Below are 20,475 nucleotides of genomic sequence, written 5' to 3' on the forward strand. Positions count from 1 at the left end.
GGCAAAATATGTTTCTTCTTCAAAAGAAGTCTGAGCAAAAGCATAAAAAGCTTGGTTTTAGCTCCAGGCAGAAATAATCCTGGTGTGTCTTTATGAACGTAATTGGCTGTTGCTTGTAGAACGCCTCATCTTATAATTTTTGTCAGCGTCAAGTCTTTTTCTGGAATGTAAAGCAGCAATGGCAACTTGTAAAATAACATGATATTATTAAAGTAACAGAGGTACTTGTGACTACACTCACTACAGTTTAATGTGTGATAAAGAGCACAACATTTGAATTTCAAATATTTCCTTTTTGAGGTAGTGCAGCAGTCAAGTTCATACTGTAAGTGGAACTTCCCTGGGAGGAGCAACATCATAGCAGTGCTCCCAAATGGTGTCAGATGATTTAAGTTTCCAAATATTTTTAAAGATGAAGGTATTTTACTTTGATACTGTTCATTTACTCTTATGTGCATTGGTACACAAGCAGATGATGCCGCTGTTGGTGACTGATAACATGGAAGGTGTTTACATGTAAGCGCATGGAAACAGCAGCATCTAGTGGCTCGCAAAGACTCACTCGGTACCGATGAATCTGAGGTCGTTGAATGTGAAATGTTGTTGTTCTTCGCTCCTTCAGGTGCAACATTTCAGTTCCTGCCATCAGGAATGGAACGGGAACTTTTCCCACCGGAGACCACAGGCCTACATCCCTCCCACCATGCATGGGCACACTTTCACTCTCTCCCACAGCAGCCCAAACCACACTACGGGCCCCCACCCACACCTTGGTGGACATCCGCACTCCCAGCCCACCATACTGTCTTACCCTCCGTCTGGTTCTCTGGTCACAGCTGCACCTGTGGCCCACCTCCTGGCCTCTCCTGGGGCCACCCGCCCCGTCCTTCAGCCAACCTACAGCATCTCCCATCCGGCAGGCATTGTGCATCAAGTCGCAGTAGGCATCAACCCCCGGCTGCTACCCTCCCCCACCTTGCACCCCCAGGGCCAGTTCAAGCCCCTCTTTCCCCCGCACTCCTACATTGCCTCTCCCGCCTATGGCAGTTTCCCTCTCAGCCCTACCAAAATAAACCAGTACCCTTACATCTGAGCATGGCTGCTCAGGTACCCTTCATACCACCTGAGGGCTAAGTGAGCAGGGCGAAATATATCTTTAACCACAAACAACATGGTTTTTATTTCTGAAAAACCATGGCACAACCACAGAGAAAGCAAACTATTTTTTGAATCATGTAGACTTGAGTGTAATTGAACTTCAAGCTTTAAAAAACAAAAAACAAAACAAAAAAAAGAGTTCCAATGGTAGAGATGATTTGGCAAAAATTAAGAAGGAAGTAACGTATGAATGATTGAATGAAAGAATGAATGAATAGTTAAACTCACACTTAATGTGTTTTGCACATTTGATATATCTTTGCATTGGATCTTCTACGAATACTCCTCAAGACAGGTGAATAATTGGGGTGTTGTTGAATAGTTAGACTTTGCACCCCTGATCCCAGCTATTTTTCTATATTGCCTTCTTACGTGTGTGCAAGACACATTCATCTTTGTAAAGCCATCCCAGTCTCTAGCTCTAGATTGACAGATGCACATGTCGTCCACAGTGTACGTTGTACTGCGTTTGAAGTATTTGTACCTTTTCGGTGTCTTTTGGTGTTTAGCAATGTCAAGTCAATTAACCGAATTAAATAGGGTTATTCCTCACGCTGCATGTGGTCTTGCATGAGCAAAAATGTAAACGGAAAGATGCATAGACGTTGCTCTTATTGTTTGTGTCACAAGACTCGCTGCATTGTATAACTGTCCCCAGCCATAGTGCCTTACATATTTGAGGTTGTTAATGTTACTACTTATATATGACTATATACATGAATATTAATGTACTGGACTGCAGCACTTGAAATTCCAATCAGTCGATGCATCCTATGTGTGAGTGTATATATATGCACATGTGTATATGTCCATGCATAGCCTGCATGGATGTGATGTATCGCGGATAGCGGTGCTTATATTTTCGAGTCTGTGTATATTTCAGCGTGTAGTGAGTTAATTTTTTCCCCCTCTGTTCTTTCAAGTAGAACAGCGTGCTTTGCTGTTGCAAATGCCTGCTGTTTCATTCAGTTCATTTTATTCTTTTATTTTTTTCATTCTCCAGTTCCCGAATGAACTAGTGTACAAAGTGCAAGTACTGAGTATTGCTTAATATTTGATAATCACTTTCTATTCAGTGAAACTCTTACTACTAACAGTATTTGTACTGTTTGAAACTGCAATACAATCTAAATAGTCGTTGATTATTCTTCATTTTTCGTCTTCGTATTTTCGTTTTTGAGTGTTTTCACTTTGTTTTTTGTTTTTATTTTTTTTAGATGTTTAGAAGTGTGGTGGGCATGGCTTTGATTAGGTAAAGAAAAAATGCAAATTAATTCACAGTATGGAATCTTCTAAGCCTGAGCAAACCATGCAGTATTTGATATACACACATATATGGACATATATTATAGAGCTAGACTATTTAGTACAGATGCTTGATAAGGTGTGAGTTAATTGTGTGCAATTCTCTCATTTATGCATGTGTGACAAAGTTAACTTTTTCACTTTACATTATACCATTTGTTAAAGGCTTACAGCTTATCGGTGTCAACTGCTTATTTTATACATTCCGTCAGGGAGGATATATATACATATATAAGACTGTAGCACCAGTCTATATATATGCAGATATGCTGCGTGTGTGCGTTTTTGTTTTTTCTTCTGTTTGTTTTACTAGTTACATGTGTGGGTTTTTTTGTCTTTTTCTTTTCAAATGAAGTTGCTTGTGCAGCACCAAAGACTGTAATTCATTTCTTGAGCAAGGTAGCTATTCTGTTTGCATAGACCTCAGTTGTACTGTAGTTGTAGAATGGGGTTAAATTAAAACAAAAAAAAGTTGTATTTAAAAAAAACAAAACAAACAAAAAAAAAACAGCTGAGGTTTTGTCTAGCTTATTGGGCAATTAATAAGTCGTATCATTTCTTTCTTGAATGTATCATAGATAAGCTGCTATATGATTGCCACTTCAATAGCTGTGAAATTAGGTGATTTCTCTCTGAGTTTAAACCTAGCGTTGCTATTTTTGTATAGGTCCCTAATTATCTGAAATAGAAGTGGTTTTGATTTTTGTGTTTTGCGTTCATATTTGAAGTGTCATTGTAACTACTGTATTGCTGATGATGAACATTAGTTGCATTTGTCGTTTCTCGGGGTGCGTGTTTTTTGCATCAGTATTTTATCCTTATTAACCTTTTGGGCTCGTCACTGCATATAAATGATGTATCGATGTAACTTAATTTTTGTATGTTTTCATATTGACGTTTTGTACACATCTGAAGCTATAGCTTGCAGGATTGAGTTAACTTTTTTATTGTGAGTAAACGGTGTGCTACCAGTACTCTCGTGGGTTATGAGGGCACTTCGAGATGCCGGGGGGGAAAACAAAAACATTGTGTTCCATTGGAAGACTTCTGTGTTGTTTCCACTAGTCACACACAAACGCACTTGCCACTAAGCACTTATAGAGGTAGGGAGGCTTGTTAGGGTTTGGGTGATTAGACTGTAAGAGAGAAATTTAGCCCAATTTTTCTGTTCTAAAATGACGTTTTCTGATTTGTTTTTATTGTTAAATTGGTTTGATCAAAGTATTTATTGCAGCCCTTTTATCTGTTCAATGTTATATCTGGCTAGGATATCAGTTTCACAGTTTGATATTCTAAACTGCCTTGAGTTCAGATCGCTCTCCCCTTTATGAGTGTCTAATATCAAAATGATGTTTTGTCGGTGCGAAACAGTTACCGTTGTGATATGTCCTTTCTTGAAATTGAGACAGTGTGAGCAGCACTGTTTATGTGCCTTGAGATTCAGAAAGTGAGAATTCATGCTGGTGATTTCTTCCCGATTTATTTGAGGAAGGAGTAGAATTCAGTAACAGTTCCCTACAGTGTAGAATGGACAAGTTTTTAACAGACATTTGACCAAGAGTTTAAAGAGGAAAGTAAGAAAAACAAGAAGCAGAGAATAAAAACAACTCAAAGTAGGACTTCATCACAGTGACTCTGATCAGCTTATACACATGAACAGCGTAGTGGTGGTTCTCCGCTTGTTTCACACAGTCGCCACGTAAAACCTCTCTGATTAACACACACATGCGTGCGCTTTGAATGACACTCACTCAATGGTCTTTGGATAGTCACTCTGGCTGAACAGCAGATGCAATACTTTACATTGTGCGGTCATTGCACCACCAAGTGTTCTTAGATAATCTCCATGCTTTACATTACCTTGCATGTACACCTTAGATGCTTCACTTTGTCTGCCTAGAAGCTGACTGCCTAGAGCAGCGCTCCTATCATGCAAGCTGAAGCTGAGTGGGAGTAACCAGAGCACGGCTGACAACACTGGCCTTTTAAAAATCAGAAGCTATGCTTTATATCCAGCAAGAGTATATCTGGGTGTTTTTGTTCTGGGTTCTGGACGAAAAGAGCTCTGTCGAGGAGGTTGTCATGTTCTCTGTCAGTCATGAGTGCAATACTCCACATTTCGCCACTGACATTGATATGGTTGTATGTTTTTTAATAGCTTTTGTCTGACTTGTATGCTTTACTGATCATACTCAAATATCCCTTTGGGAAAGAAAGCTTATGATGACAAGGCATGGACTTGGCAGATTAGTGCTTGAAATAGTTCCCCCAATAATAAGCATGTGAAATGTAATCTGTGTTTTGATTCCTTCAAAGGTATTCACCAGCAATGCGCCTGCATAAACTCTCCCGTACTTGTTTAGGAAAAGAATGGATGCAAGAGGAGAGAAATCTTAAAACTGTTTTTAATTTTCCACAAGATTGACACCTTGATTTCTTTTCTGTTTTTTTTTTTTTTTGAAGATTCATCTAACATTTAACAGATAAAACAGTCATTTGTAAAATTACTTCTATTAATGTTATGACTTTGATATGGAAAAAAAAATCCTCTGCTGCGGTATTATCCTTTAGAGATCTTAATTCAGGGTGTGTATTAGTCTAATTGTGCTACTGTGTAACTGTTTGATTTTAATATGAGATTTGTTTTACTCAAGCTCTTATTTTCAGTTTTCTGGTCACTTGTATCAATTTCAGAGTTAATTCACACTGCAAGTTATGGAATCATCTGTTTGGATTGCTCATCAATTAGACTTGATAATTAAATCTGAACTGTTACTGTTTTAATACCTGTAGATTTTTTTTGTTTTGTTTTGTGGCTTTTATTTCCTCCTGTTTTTGGTTCGTTTGCTTTTTTAATTTTGTGCTACACTAGTTTGCCATGTAGCAATTGCACTGTGCAATATTTACAGTATGAGGACTGGGAAAACTAACTCTATGGATGTGATGTCTCTTTACAGTTTGCGATAGTGTTTCCTCTCTAGTTCTCAGTGATTTAGGTGTGACCAAGCCTTCTCTACTTTGTCACATTAAGCGGGTTTTCCAGGTGACTCTTTTGGTGAGTGTCAAAATAAGACTTTATGGTGTATTATTGTTAAGATTCACTTTGAATTAAAAAAAAAAAATCTATTGATGCAGTTCTTTCTGATTTGGTCTGTTCATTCACATTAATGCACATTAATATAAATGATGGATTGGACTCATTTCTATTTGTTTTAGTGTGTGACAGGAAAAGTAGAGTTTGCAAGGTAGTATCTTGACATTTATTGTCAAAAACAAAAAGACTATCCTTTAGAATTGTTTCAGGAGAAAACTGCTCAATTATCAGACATGAGAACCTGGAATCAGACAAAAGATGAGTTTTCTGTCAGTTAATCTGTTGCATTTAATCTCCAAACATGAATATGTTCGGATGAAACGGAAATTTGAACCTGAACACAATAAACTGCACCTACTGAAGAAGATTTTTGTGCTGTGATTGAAAGCTCCAAATCACAACAGTTCCCTCAATGGGCTTTATATTGTGCAGAGAAACCCAACAATCAGATTTGCCCATATGAGTAAGTACTTTGGTGACACTGGGAAGGAAGGACTCCCTTTTCTGACAAGAAGATGCCTCCGGCAGAACCAGGGTCTGTGAGGGGAAGACACCTGCTGCGACCGGTTGGGGATGAGGGGAGGAAGACCGGACAAAAGACACTGTGAAAGGGTAAAAAAGATGAATAATGGCTTATGACACAGTGATAAAACGTTAATAAGAAAGCTCCCAGCAGCCTCGATCTACTGCAGCGTCACTAAAGGGGAGGATTCAGGGTCACCTGATCCAGTCCCAACTATATGCTTAAAATCTATATTTTTAATAATTTATTTATAATATAATGTATTATATTTAAAATAAAAAATCAACAGCTGACATCTGTAGAAACTCACAGGAGGTAAAAACGGGAGTGTATGCGTCAAAAGCAGAAAAACATCGACGGCAGAAAAGTGTCTCCCGAATTAAAACCTGGAGCTTGTTCCACACATTCTTAAATAAGAAACACGAGTGAGCACAATTCTGAAAAATGTCAAATGATTATGGTTGCTAAATTACCTCAACCGGAAAGACGTGTTAATGTTCAAATGATAAAATGTTCAAATTGGTAAAAAATCGTGTTCAGTGGGCTTTGGCGTTGACGACCTGCTGTGTTTTCTGGGTCTGGCCTGCCATCCTGTGGACATCAAGAGGTACAACAGCCATTATCCGCACAATTAGGTATTCACGCATTAATTACGGTAACCATTAAGAAAGACAATGTACGTGTTAATAGGCTAGTGTCACGTGATTATTGTCGTTTTTAATATCAACCCAACATGTAAGAGCGCAAAGAAGACCAACCATCATTTTTTTTTTAAGCAGCTCCACATAGAAATCTGATTCTTAACGAGTTACCGCCAGAAGAGGTCGTCCTGCCCTCTCGCTTCCATTCTCACTACAATTAACAGAGAGGTTAATTCGCCCAGTTTGGCCAGGAAGGTGGCACACTTCAAAATCATCCAGCCACAAGCAATCAGCGGTAGGCTGGCCTTTCTTTCATGACTGAATGTTGCCTGTGCGCAAGTAAATGCCTGCCATCCACCTGGACCAGATCTGGATGTGGCACTTCACCGCCAACAGCTAAATGTCAAACCTTTGGCAAAGTGCGCGCGCCGCCCTGCGCCACACAGTGATGATGGGTGGACCGAGCGGAGAGGGGCGATAGGGCACATTTCTTAATTTCCCTTCAGCGCCGCTTCCCCCACCATCCAGACCTGGACACGCGACGAGACCGCGGGACGGCCCTGTTTCCCGTTCACACAGCGATCCAATGTATTATTCACGAGCGAAACTTCAGCAACTTGTCCACTGGATATGGCTCCCGGTTTGAGGAGTGGGCGGACAGGTCACCTCAGAGTGGCGGGAACCGGCGGGGCAGACCCCGATGGGTGCTCGCCGCAGCGGACGGATGCAGGAGGAGAGGGGAGGTGTTTGAGGACCAGGTTGCGAGTCGGAGCAGCGGGGATGCTTGCAAACTGTCTGCTGTCTGTAGCAGTGCTTTTACTTCTTGTCCGGTGCTCTTTGGCCACAGAGGGTAAGCACGCGCCGTCGCGCTATCTGCTCCAACATGCCGTGGCAGAGTGTGATTTTTATGCGTTCACATTTTTCACATCTAGGCTGTGACATCTGCTGTGGAAGAATGAGAACATGCTGAGTGGAAAATGGATCTTTTGTTTAACACGGGCAGCGTTTTGTAATCCGCTGCTGGGTGCGTGATTCACGGGCTGTGTGGATGCAGCTATGGTCTGCTCAACAGCTTTCTAAATCATTTTTAGGAAAAGAAAACTTCTATCCTTTAGCCATGAATCCAAATCTCTACAGTGTGATACACTGTTGGGCTTCTGCAATGAATGAGATTAGGGAGTATTTTCTCCCCTGGACAAGGTCTCTTATAAACGGCACTGCCACGAGATGATATTTTAGGGATGCTGTTGATTCTGGTCTACTCGGGGTTTGCTCATATGTGATGTAACGCTCACCTGAGCCTGAAGCCTTTGTCTCACTGATCAGATTGCACTGCACAGAGCACAGAGCTCTGTTTCTCCTCAGGGTGAGCAATCTCATCCTCAACGTTGTCTCCCAATTCAACTTCACTTCCCCATTGTTCCTTTGATGGCATTTTATTTGTGTTGCATTTCAATGACAGAGGCTATTAAGCCCCATTATTACAGCCAGTAATGAGCTGTAAGGAGTTATTCTGGGAATGCAGTGCAGTGCGGTCACAGGACAGTGTTTCAGAGCATCTGGGTCAGCACTAATGACACACATACTGCTGCCCACTGTAGGTCTGTTTGTCTCCTCTGGCATGTGAGGCAGCTGGGGTAAGGTTGGCCGACTTAGCTGCCCTTCAGCCATCACCGTTTGCCGGGAAAAGTGGTTGAAACAAAAGAACAAGACAGTCAGTCTCTTCATGTGCACTGCCTCGACTGCACAGGTGTCCTTGAAATCTTGTGTGTCCACGAGTGAAAACAGAACAAACACAAGGTGTTCTTTGCAGGAACTAAACTGAGAGTGGCTCCATCAGCCCTTTCCAGTCTGCATACTGTGATGTAGTGGTGGCTGTAGTCTCACCTCTGCTGATGCACTGCTACAGTAGCAGAGTCTCCTCCTCCTCCCTCCCACCACCTCCTCCTTTTCACAGTCAGCACATCCATTCTTAAACACATGAACACAGCAGCAGCACCTGAGTTGTACAGATAGAAGTGCATTTTTTACAGTATTTAAGTGATGTTTTTGCATTTATCTGTGTGCTGTCTTTTAGGTAGCATCAGTGCAACCTGCACCCTTTCCTCCAAAAAATAATTCCACCTTTTCTTACATTTGATTCAGCTGATGAGAGTATGTAGCCTACACCACATGAGGTTTAATTGACAGATTTTTGCATTTAAGTGTCCAACAAAGGACATAAAACATTCCTTTTATGAGCTATAGCAAAAAAAAAGAAAAGAAATAAAATACAAATAAAAAAAATAATACTATTACATAATGGATATAAAGTACAAAATTATTACACAGAAACTTGAACACTGCAGTCTTCTATAAATTAATTCATGCAACATTGACTGGGGTCCATTACGTTTTCTCCAATTATCATTGAGATGTAATGGGAAACGATGGGAATACTGATGCCATTTTTCTTTTTCTTTATCCTCTATGTATCAAGAAAAACCTAGTAGCAAACTAAACTGTGTGGAGGTTGCCAACACTAACAGAGGCTCGTCAGACATTTATAAAATCAGACCTCGATGTCTAATAAATTCTCTTTTTAGCTTAAACTTTTGTAGGGCATCATTAAATGTGTAGGTACTAATAGAAAGCATTCTATAGCATTGAAATCTTAAAGGAGCACAATGGGGTGAAGGTGACGTGAAAGAAGTTTGGAACCTTCAGCACGCCTGAAATTGGATATCTGGTGGTTAGTTACACAGGGGTTCACACAAGGGTGTGGGGTTCCCCTGCTCTCATGCTCCCTATGCCTATGCTGGGGAGGTTCTGGTGGACTTTCTGGTTAAATAAAGGGGGGGGGGGGGGGGGAACAAAGCTTCAGAAGCCTTCTACAGAGACCAGAGGACGACTGTCTCAGCAGCACTCCAAAAATCAGGCTTTTACGGTAGAATGGATAAACTGAAGCCACTCTTGAGTAAACATCACCGATGGCCTGCCTAGAGTTTGGGTAGAAGAAAAAATAATTTTCTGGTCTTATCAGGAAAACAAAAAAAGCCATTAAACTGCAAAGACTTAGAGGTGGCAATTCACAGATGCTTTTCATCCTATCTGACAAACCTTGATAGGAGTAGGTTATGCCTGGGAGATCTGGGTAAACTGGCTAAATCCAGGTATTTAAAGCCTGCAAAAACTTATCCATAACGCTCTGCCAAAGTGGCTTTTACAAAGCCCAGAATTAAGGATTTATGCATGTTTGTTAATAAAACATTTCAATTTTCTGTCAGCACACTTTCACCTTATCATTATAGATAAATGCTTGACCTCTGTTATAGAAATTGTCCTCATTATACTGTGCAAGAAACAGCACTGAGCAGCTCATTTGTTTTATTTATTTATTTTTGCTTTGGATTGCATTTCCCTAAACTAATATACAATATATATTCTGGTTTAGTGCTATATTTGTGTATGCCTTTCTAAGGATTACTAAATAAAAAACACACTTAGTTTTCTGAACTCACTGCTGAACCAGAACAACATGTGATTTCTATGGTAACACCAATTTTTGACTAACAATGACATTTCCCCTTCAGAGCCCTCACCAGTCAGAGTCAATGTGAGATGCTGCGTCAGTGTGTGTGTCTTGAGTAATTTTCCAAGCAAAGACTAAGCTTTTGCCTCATGTTAGATTGTTGTTGAATAAATTCACAGAATCTCGTGCTGGCTTTATTGCTTTCTTATCAACAGCTGCTGAAATTATGCCCAGGGACATGCAGAAGAGCGAGCTAAGCAAAGGCTTCTGTATTCCTTCCACGATCAACTGACTTCTTCTGACGTAAGCTCTGTTTACTCCTGCGAGCACAGCCCGCCCGTTCGCTTATGAGTGCTGACAGCTTGGTTTTGACGCGGGGTTAACCTCATAGACCTCTGAGTATGAGAAGCCATCCCTGAGCTGTTGCCAGTCATCACTTTGTGCTTAGGAATTCATTGAAAGCAGGCATGAAAGTAAGATTGAAAGCTATTTCCTATTTGCAAAACATTCTGGGGGTTTTTACTCATAAAATGAATGGTAATGTGAATTGAGTGGCTCGTGACACTATCTGTGTGCCTGCGTTTTTTAAGTCTTTTTAGCTGTGCAGTTTTCTTTTGTGTGTGTGTTTTCTGTTTTCTTGCATCTAGATGAGTCTTTTCAGAGCTGTCAGGATGGTCAGTGTGAAACTAACTTCTACAGATTTTTTTTTTTCTTTTAAACACCACTCACGGTTGGTTTGGTACACTGTCTACATGAGCTGTGGGTTTTGAAGAGTACAGGGAGGGCCATTTATATGGATACGTTACGTTGAAACCAAGCACACCATTGTTTTTCTTGTGACATTACCAATAAGTTTGATGTGTCACATGGCCCTCTTCCTATTGAAAAAGTTGTATCCAAGATGGCCGACTTCTAAATGGCCACTATGGTCACCACCCATCTTGAGGAGTTTGCCCTTTCACATATACTAATGTGCCACAAACAGGACTTTAATATCACCAACCATTCCCATTTCATTGTGTATCCATATAAATGGCCCTCCCTGTATATTCAGTTAGGGTTCTAGGCCTATTAACTTCTCGTTAATGATCATGATTGACTACAACTGGTAGTTTCTCTTTGTCAGCATAAAAAGGATTTGATTGATAGCACTCTGAACAATGGGAAAGGCCAAGGAACTCAGTGAAGATCTAAGAAGGTCTCTTGGAGCCATTTCTACTACAGGTTACTAGATCATTAGTTTAAATGACTAATGATCACTTTGTCAACACTTTGCCAAGGACTGGAAGAAGATCCAAACTGTCACCCTCAAATAAGAGCAAGTATGTTAGGATGTTCACGAACAATCAATGAACCACCAAGGCTCAAGCCTGCCATAAACTAAAAACTGCTGAAACACTAGTGTCACTGTCCACAGTGAAGGAAGTTTTAGATAATCAAGGACTAAGAGGATGGCGACCAAGAAAGAAACCACTGATCCAAAAACCCAAATAGTTGCTTCTGTTCATCTGGACATTGTGTTTTCACTGGGAGAAACGTTTCGTCACCCATCCAAGTGACTTCTTCAGTCTCAGCTGACTGCAGGCTTCCCCAACCTTATAAGCAGGACGTTTGCGTAACGACTGAAACTAACACCACTGACTAACAATGGGCCATGAAGTCAGTTTCATGATCATTAATAAGCAAATTGTCATGACCATTGATCAATGAGTACTATTCACATGTACTGAATAGAAGTATACGTTTGGAGGAGTAAAGGTGAGGCTTTGCAAAATAAGAATTCTACCAGCTTTTAAGCACTGTGGTGATAGCATCATGCTTGGGTGCAGTTTTGCCACCAGTCGCATTGCTACATTGTACAAAATGGAAATGGATGAGGGCTACCTCAAAATTCTTAAACTTCACCTCAAATCGACAGCTAGACGGTTAAAGCTTGGACACAATTTGGATGTTCCATCAGCTCAATAATCCCAAACACACATGAAAATGAAGTTTGTAATGGATAAATCAGAGTAACATCAAGCTTCTGGAGTGGATTTTCTAAAGCCACAACCTCAACCCTATTGAAAATTTGCTGGATCTGTGCCAGTAAACCAACCTGTTTAAATGAACTTTACCAATTCTACCAAGAAGAATGATGAAATATCCAGCCAGAATTATGCCAAGTTTGTCGATGGCTAACAAAAGCATTTGGTTGAGTTGCAACGTGCAAAGGGCCATGTGACCAATTATTAGTGGGGTTCTATATATTTGATCCTGTATATATAATTTTGAGAGAAAATCCAAAATAAATTCAAACTTTTGCACCCAATTCTTGTTTTTAGTATTTGGTCATGAAAGATTAGCTATTTTAGGGGGATATCTGTGTGTGCAGGTGACTATTACTGTGCATAATTATTAGGCAACTTAACAAAAAACAAATATATACCCATTTCAATTATTTATTTTTACCAGTGAAACCAATATAACATCTCCACATTCACAAATATACGTTTCTGACATTCAAAAACAAAACAAAAACAAATCAGTGACCAATATAGACACCTTTCTTTGCAAGGACACTCAAAAGCCTGCCATCCATGGATTCTGTCAGTGTTTTGATCTGTTCACCATCAACATTGCGTGCAGCAGCAACCACAGCCTCCCAGACACTGTTCAGAGAGGTGTACTGTTTTCCCTCCTTGTAAATCTCACATTTGATGATGGACCACAGGTTCTCAATGGGGTTCAGATCAGGTGAACAAGGTGGCCATGTCATTAGTTTTTCTTCTTTTATACCCTTTCTTGCCAGCCACGCTGTGGAGTACTTGGACGCGTGTGATGGAGCATTGTCCTGCATGAAAATCATGTTTTTCTTGAAGGATGCAGACTTCTTCCTGTACCACTGCTTGAAGAAGGTGTCTTCCAGAAACTGGCAGTAGGACTGGGAGTTGAGCTTGACTCCATCCTCAACCCGAAAAGGCCCCACAAGCTCATCTTTGATGATACCAGCCCAAACCAGTACTCCACCTCCACCTTGCTGGCGTCTGAGTCGGACTGGAGCTCTCTGCCCTTTACCAATCCAGCCACGGGCCCATCCATCTGGCCCATCAAGACTCACTCTCATTTCATCAGTCCATAAAACCTTAGAAAAATCAGTCTTGAGATATTTCTTGGCCCAGTCTTGACGTTTCAGCTTGTGTGTCTTGTTCAGTGGTGGTCGTCTTTCAGCCTTTCTTACCTTGGCCATGTCTCTGAGTATTGCACACCCTGTTGACTATTTTGAATGAAACGCTTGATTGTTCGATGATCACGCTTCAGAAGCTTTGCAATTTTGAGACTGCTGCATCCCTCTGCAAGATATCTCACTATTTTTGACTTTTCTGAGCCTGTCAAGTCCTTCTTTTGACCCATTTTGCCAAAGGAAAGGACGTTGCCTAATAATTATGCACACCTGATATAGGGTGTTGATGTCATTAGACCACACCCCTTCTCATTACAGAGATGCACATCATCTAATATGCTTAATTGGTAGTAGGCTTTCGAGCCTATACAGCTTGGAGTAAGACAACATGCATGAAGAGGATGATGTGGACAAAATACTCATTTGCCTAATAATTCTGCACTCCCTGTATAATTTAATTGCATTCTGTTGTGCTGCAAATGTTTGTCTTTGTGACCAGTTATTAAACTAAAAACTCAATTTATTAAAGCAAAAATGCTGTAAAATACACACACAAGAAAAAACAACTTTGTTTCGTTCTCCATCTGCCGTTTTTTGCAGGCTATGCAGATGTTTTACTGGGAGACAGTTGGACTTTAAAATCATAGGAATGAAAGAAATGAAAATGCTGAACGGATATTGTGAAGTAATTAAAATCTATTAATGCTGCCAATCACTCTGAGAACAAAGAACATTTATTGTTATTTATCTCTGCTATAATTCACTCTCTTTCAGACTGTTTCCATCTAATCTTAAAGGGGCATGCCTTTTTTCCCCTCCTCCACTGCCATGCAGGCAGCATTTCTACAACACATAGATGTATTCTAGGAAGGGCAAACTAGCTTCTAATTAATATCATAGACCATCTGCCTCACATTGCCCCACGTATAGTTCTGTAAAATCAGGACGTATTGTTTGTGTAGAGAGCTTTCTGCATGTTTCTCTCCAGTATCTATCTGTACCTATGTGCTTTCATTTTTTCCCTCCTGTGTCCTTCTCTATTTTGGCTCTTTGGTTTAGCTTGATGGCCGATGAAGGCTTGGCTCTGCTGCTGCTTAAGAAAGAACAGCGTGCCGTCTGATTTATTGGGACACGCTGTATAATACACCACACTGCTCTGCACAAGGCCACTGTTGAGCACACACTGCATAACACTGGACTGCCTTACAAGATGGCCTGATCCTTGAGGAAATGTCAGGAAAGATCAACTTACGTGACGCAATTGTATGGATAGAATCTGTCTGTTTGAATTTAGTGGTTATCATATTAGTGGAACTGAAGTTCAAGTGAATTAAATTCAGCGGTTTATGTTAGTGTTTACAGGTACTGCATTCTCACATAGCTGCTACAGTTATCATGCAGTGGCTGAAGGTGGGCCCAGCTACACAGGTTGTCACCAGCCTTCATGTAATAATATAACTGATGAGGATGATGTGTTATTTATCTAAGCCTAGCAAATCAAGAGCATCTGGTAGAATGTGGAAAAGTGACCTAATGAGCTGAAGTACATTCATTCAAATGGATAGGGCTTTATTAGCTATTTTAGGTTAGCATTTCTTGGGTTTGTCGCATGCTTGAATTTTAAAGACGTAAAGGATTTAAGACCTTTTGGCTCAAACAAACTAAGATGTGAACAGACCAAGATTTTGATATATGGGTGCATAAATAGTCAATATAGTTATAGATGGAGTGATTTAAATCTTGTTTACTGTTTATCAGATGTTTACTGATAAATTGTCAGTCACATCTAGCTTTTGTTAGATATTGTAAATGGATGGGTTAAAACGCCAAAAACGCTTCCTACTTTCAGATTTGTTGAGAAAACTACATTATTGTTCACGGAATGATGACCTTAGCCATCACGTCGTGATCAATTTAAAGTCTTAGTTGGTAATTTCAGCAGTTTTTTAATACCATATAATATTCATGCAGGGTAGGATATGGCTACCTTTCCAAAAAAGAAGTCACTCCCATGTCAGTGTGCAGTGTCCTCAGTTTCTGAGACAGGTCAAACCCTCAGATGTTGACGAGCAAAATTTCTTAACTTATTGCATAAACCGGGCATGGTTCCTACTCAGCCCTCTCACAGTGTTATGAAAAACGTGCCACGCACACAAGTTGCAAAAATCAGGAGGCACAAAGCTAGCCTTAACAACACTAAAGTGCGGCGTGTGCCTGTAGCTGTGTCTTTCATTGGTGTCATCGTTGCCAGAGACAACAATGGCTAGCATGAAGTAGGCAAAATACCATAATTGCAGTTTTTGGCCACTAGGGCAAAGAAGAACTCCACAAGTCTCCACCACACAGTGCTGATGCTACCATATCCAACAGTCTGCATACTTACGCTAATCAAAATTGGAACTTAAAATGAAGTCACTGAAACTGACGCTAAAGAGTTTTTGTGTTTAGCACACCAGTAAGTTATTGGTTATTAATAAAAAACTATGTATGATAAAGATAAAGTGTAATTTTGATGTAACAAAGAGAGGTTTGCATAGTTTAGTGCTTGTTGTTGTTGTTTTGAGTTGATAATTTTAAAAAAATGTGTGCCAACAACAGTTATTACCAATTACGAATGAATAGTTCATTGTTGGTCTGTGACCCTGTTTTAGTCCGAGAATTCTCACGTTCCAACCTGTCAAAGCGCTTTCACATTGCCGTGTAAGTCTGCGTATGCTATTCTTTTGTGCGCTTTAATTGGATTATATAGAAATTGGGGCTAGGCTTGGATAGTTAATCGTCTGTCAGTTTCCAAGAGAACTGGATCATCATAACATGAGTAGAACTGCAAACAAATTCTGATTTTACAATGTAAAAAATTTTCCCATTTAAATAAGGGTTTCTTTTAATCTTATTTTTTAATCTTACAGTTTCCAACCATATAGTGATATGCACATCCTCTTATTATTCATAAAAATAGTATTACTTTATCAGTATTAGTTATCAGTTCAATCTAGAGTGCAGACTGTCCCCAGGCTGAGGCTGATTTAGGTCGTTTTTGACTCACAGTGCCATTGACAGTATACCATGAATTTTTAGACTCAATTATCATTTACTCTGTTTTTCTTTCTAGCTTCAGTAAAGCAGGCTGAAAGTGGAGGCAGCATACTTTATGTGAAGATGACAGAATCAGTGAAGCTTCAAGAGTAAGCTCAGTTCGTGGAGAGCATTAAAGGAGAAATTTTACATTTTATAAGTCTAGCTTTTTAATCAGTAATCCAGTTGTCTTGTGACCTTAAAAATGTGCTCTGACAGGATACAGAGGTGGTTTTAGTGTTCACACTTGTCTCATTTGCAGGTGATTTGAAACATTTGCACAAACTGAACTATAGCCATTAAGTGCTGAAATATAAGTGGTCTGCACTACATCGTCATGTAAAGTATAAAACATGCCTTGCATTTTAAACACGTGATGAAATTACTCACTTGCACGCACATTCATAAATTTTTACTGTAAAATTTGTTAGATTTATCTCCAAACCTTCATGCTTTTAACCATGTCACCCACAAAGTCTAAAAATGAAACACGTTGTTTCCCATAGGCTCATTCATTACTGGAATAATCTGAGTGTGTAACTGCACTGTCTGAAATAGAAAAGACCTTTACACACGCTTCTGTTCATCTGTGGGAAAGTTATTCAAGTTCCAGACTTTGTTTCTCTTCAGTTTTCATAGATAGCCTTCTCAGGCTTCAGATACTAGTTCACTTGTGTTTCTGTGGTTTTTGTTATGTACATCTTAGCACTTTGTGACACCCAAAAATGAAAACTTATGATACATTTTAACATTATGAAGTCATTGTATTAGTTGCTGATATTGTGTTTTCTTAATATCAGCTGTATCCCATCTTTTCTTTGTCTAATTTTAGGTAGAACTATAGCAAAACAAAAGCCCCCATATATTGCACAGGAGAACTTGAACTCAGTAATTAAATAACATTAGTAAATGTCTCAGTTTTTCATCCACTGGCCAAAGAAGCAAACCGAATTACCCATTTTACCGCATGGTGCAGTTTGTATGAAATACAGTTAAAAGTGCGACTGTGCTTCTACCTCAGTGTTTCTTTATTTCCTGTGAAACTGCAGCATGTTGTAGGATTAACAAAGGCAACATGTCTCTCCAGGATTAGATTATAATACACACGGTACATCTCAGTAATGTTATTGTCAGCAAACTGGCCACTCCTTAACAGTTGATGTTGATAGACAATTTGTGGATAATAAACACTGTAGTAGAGACGGGGGAGTGTGTGACATCACATTAAAAGAATCACAGAATATCCAATTCAAGAAGAAAGTCTGTAAGCAAAGAAGACAAATAAGTGGAGCTTGGCGTTGATATAAAGAGACAGAAACTCTTTGGATTGAGATTCAAACTGATGGAAGAGGGCTGCATTGTTCTGTAACTGAGAAGACCTTTAAAATTTAAATCATGTATCAAAAATCAGGGCAAAATTGCCTCATTTGTCTTTTCATTTTTATAAAACGAATCAAGACTGATTATAAAGTGGTGCAGCAAATAGTGGGAATAAATAGGAAAAGATAATATGACAGAGCGATAAGAAAAAAATTACCCCACAGTCCAATTTTTACATGCTAACACTTTGAATCCTATGACATTAAATGCACATCAGAGTTATCTCCCCATTTTGATACAGATGTGTCCTATTTCTCATTCTCAAAAAAAGGGTTCTGTAAAAGCATCCGTCCGCTTAATAGTATCTGTCTGCCTAACATTAGAGTCTCAAAAATATCTTCAGCATTACAGTTCATGTCGCTGAGTGCATGTACTGTGTAATGTTGGTTAAAAAGATGAAGATTATTAGGATTTCTTCTTAAATTATAAAATGTCTGCCAAAATGTCTAAATTAGAAAACATTACAATAGCAGATGGTTCAATTTGACCTTTCACAGTTCCAATAACATCATCTGTCTACATACGGTCCACTAGAATAATCTCAATCTCATCTCAATCTTCCCTAATTAGGGAAAACCTTTGAATAATATAGTTAATCTATGGCCTAGATTCATTGAACAGTTCTACTCAGGTAAAGTATTGATGGTTATACACACACACACACACACACACACACACACACACACACACACACACACACACACACACACACACACACACACACACACACATATACAGATAGATAGATATATACACATATATGTTGTAAGCACAATTGAGCTAATGAGCTGACAGCTTTTTTTGTTCATAATGCCAAAGCAGCCACTGCTAAACTGCTGCTCTTATTGCACACAAATAAAACCCTATTAGGATTTACACAGGCAGACAATGAGCCAGCTTTATATGTATGATTTATGCATGATTTACATTTTATATACTACTGCTCTCCCCTCACACCCAAAAGGAAAAAAAAATATAAATAAACATAAAAAACTATGAAACTATCTTAAAAATAAAATATGAACAATATTATTATTATCCATTCTAAGGAGCTTGGAAAGAAAGCGTCTGGACTAAAGCATAAAGGTCACTCTTTTGAGGATACTAATGTTCTCATTTTGGACAGAGAAGATAGATTGTTTGAAAGAGGAGTTAAAGAAGCCATCTATGTCCACTGTGAACGACCATCTTTGAACGAGATCTCTTCCCAGGCACCTCTCGCAACCTGCGTCAGGTAATCTCAATGGGTCACATGAAATGGTGAGGCAAGGTCTCACAATGGTTTACCTGAAACCTCTGCTAATAATGACCCACACTTTTTTTTCCACACTTTGGCACGTGTTGTGAAACACATGATCATTAGTGGGTCAACAACCTTCTTAAGGGAAAACTCCCACTAGGGTTTAAATACCTGGGACTCTCCACCGTTTGTTTTTTAAAACTGAAGAAGTTTCTCGAATGAGAGCTGAAAATTCTACAGGAAACTTAAAGAGGTCTAGTCACTTTGTTTCCAAGCTTCTTAGATTAACATGACTGAGTACCTACACAGGCATTATCCATTCTGTTTCCCCTTTTCAATCTCTGTCAGTTCCTCATTCAAACAAACCTTCTCTGTCTTGCCTAAATTTTTAATTTACTGACAGTTCATAAGACAGCCTGTAAAAAGAGTTTATGTCCATAAATTCTATATGCAGTATCTTTTAGATATGAGCATGTCTTATAAGTGCTCTCTTTTCACATAATTATTCCCGTAATTAACTAGCTTAATTAGATGTTTGTGTTTTTGCTGAGCTGAAACAGTCTTACGTAATTACTTCTTAATCATTTGATTACATGTAAGTTTCTTACTTTTAAAAAAAAAAGATTTTTTTAATCTTCAGTATGCAATTACAGCTGCCTTGCAACATGCAACACCTGAGTAAAATAGCATGCAGTAGACCTAACAGCATATCCTTTTCATAACCAGTAATGATATAAATAAAACCATTTCCAGAGTGGACACTGAAAACAAAAGAAGGATATTGTTTAATAATGTGTATGTTTAAGAAGTGGGGGTTGCTCCAGTGATAAGAGTTTATGCAGCCAGCAGGATTTTCACCATTATGATCCTATTATAAATATCTGCAGCATTAGCATGCTCACTGGCTTGTCAGTATTTGTATTTCAGAGGGATCTTAGGTAGCCACCATTGCAGAAGCAGCTGCAGTGTGACAACCAGTGGCCTTGCGGTGAATTCAGGCTGTAATGGAGGTTTTTGCTTGAGAGCACATCCATCATTCTGCCTGTTGAAGTCAGTGGTGATCCCTTTGTTTGCTTCGACTGTGTGGCATGTCAAGGTTGAGCATCTACTCGCTGTGATGTGAAGATGAACAGTGTCAGTGTTGTAGCGCAAACATGCACTGGTTGACCCGGTATTCAGCTATGGTAAACTGCATGATAGACCAATGTCTTTTTTATTATCACTTGCATTCTCTAGTTCATGCTTCAACAAATCATTTTGTGTTTTCTTTCCTTATTAAAAGGCAGCATATGGACATATGATACTGCTACATTGAGGTGAATTGCCCTGCAGTGCATAACCAAGCCTTTCCCATTTTGCTGCTCACAGACATTGACAAAGCACAG

The 20,475-nt window shown here is 39.4% G+C and overlaps 2 protein-coding genes across 7 annotated transcripts in view; both read left to right on the plus strand.

The window, feature by feature from the left end:
* Positions 1-5,922, plus strand: part of hipk3b (homeodomain interacting protein kinase 3b) — a 48,417-nt gene extending 42,495 nt beyond the window's left edge. For both annotated transcript variants that reach the window (XM_082527102.1, XM_082527101.1), the window contains exon 16: positions 623-5,922. In XM_082527102.1, coding sequence (XP_082383228.1) covers positions 623-1,093 — 471 coding nt within the window. In that variant the 3' untranslated portion in view covers positions 1,094-5,922. The remainder of the gene's footprint in view (positions 1-622) is intronic.
* Positions 5,923-6,448: 526 nt separating this feature from the next.
* The window catches only part of kiaa1549lb (KIAA1549-like b), a 59,325-nt gene continuing 45,298 nt past the window's right edge, over positions 6,449-20,475 (plus strand). For all 5 annotated transcript variants that reach the window (XM_082541679.1, XM_082541680.1, XM_082541682.1 and 2 more), the window contains exon 1: positions 6,449-7,571. In XM_082541679.1, the coding sequence (XP_082397805.1) occupies positions 7,352-7,571 (220 nt within the window). In that variant the 5' untranslated portion in view covers positions 6,449-7,351. The remainder of the gene's footprint in view (positions 7,572-20,475) is intronic.

Source organism: Aulonocara stuartgranti (assembly GCF_965226115.1).
Source record: "Aulonocara stuartgranti genome assembly, chromosome: 1".
In the NCBI taxonomy this organism is placed as follows: domain Eukaryota; kingdom Metazoa; phylum Chordata; class Actinopteri; order Cichliformes; family Cichlidae; genus Aulonocara; species Aulonocara stuartgranti.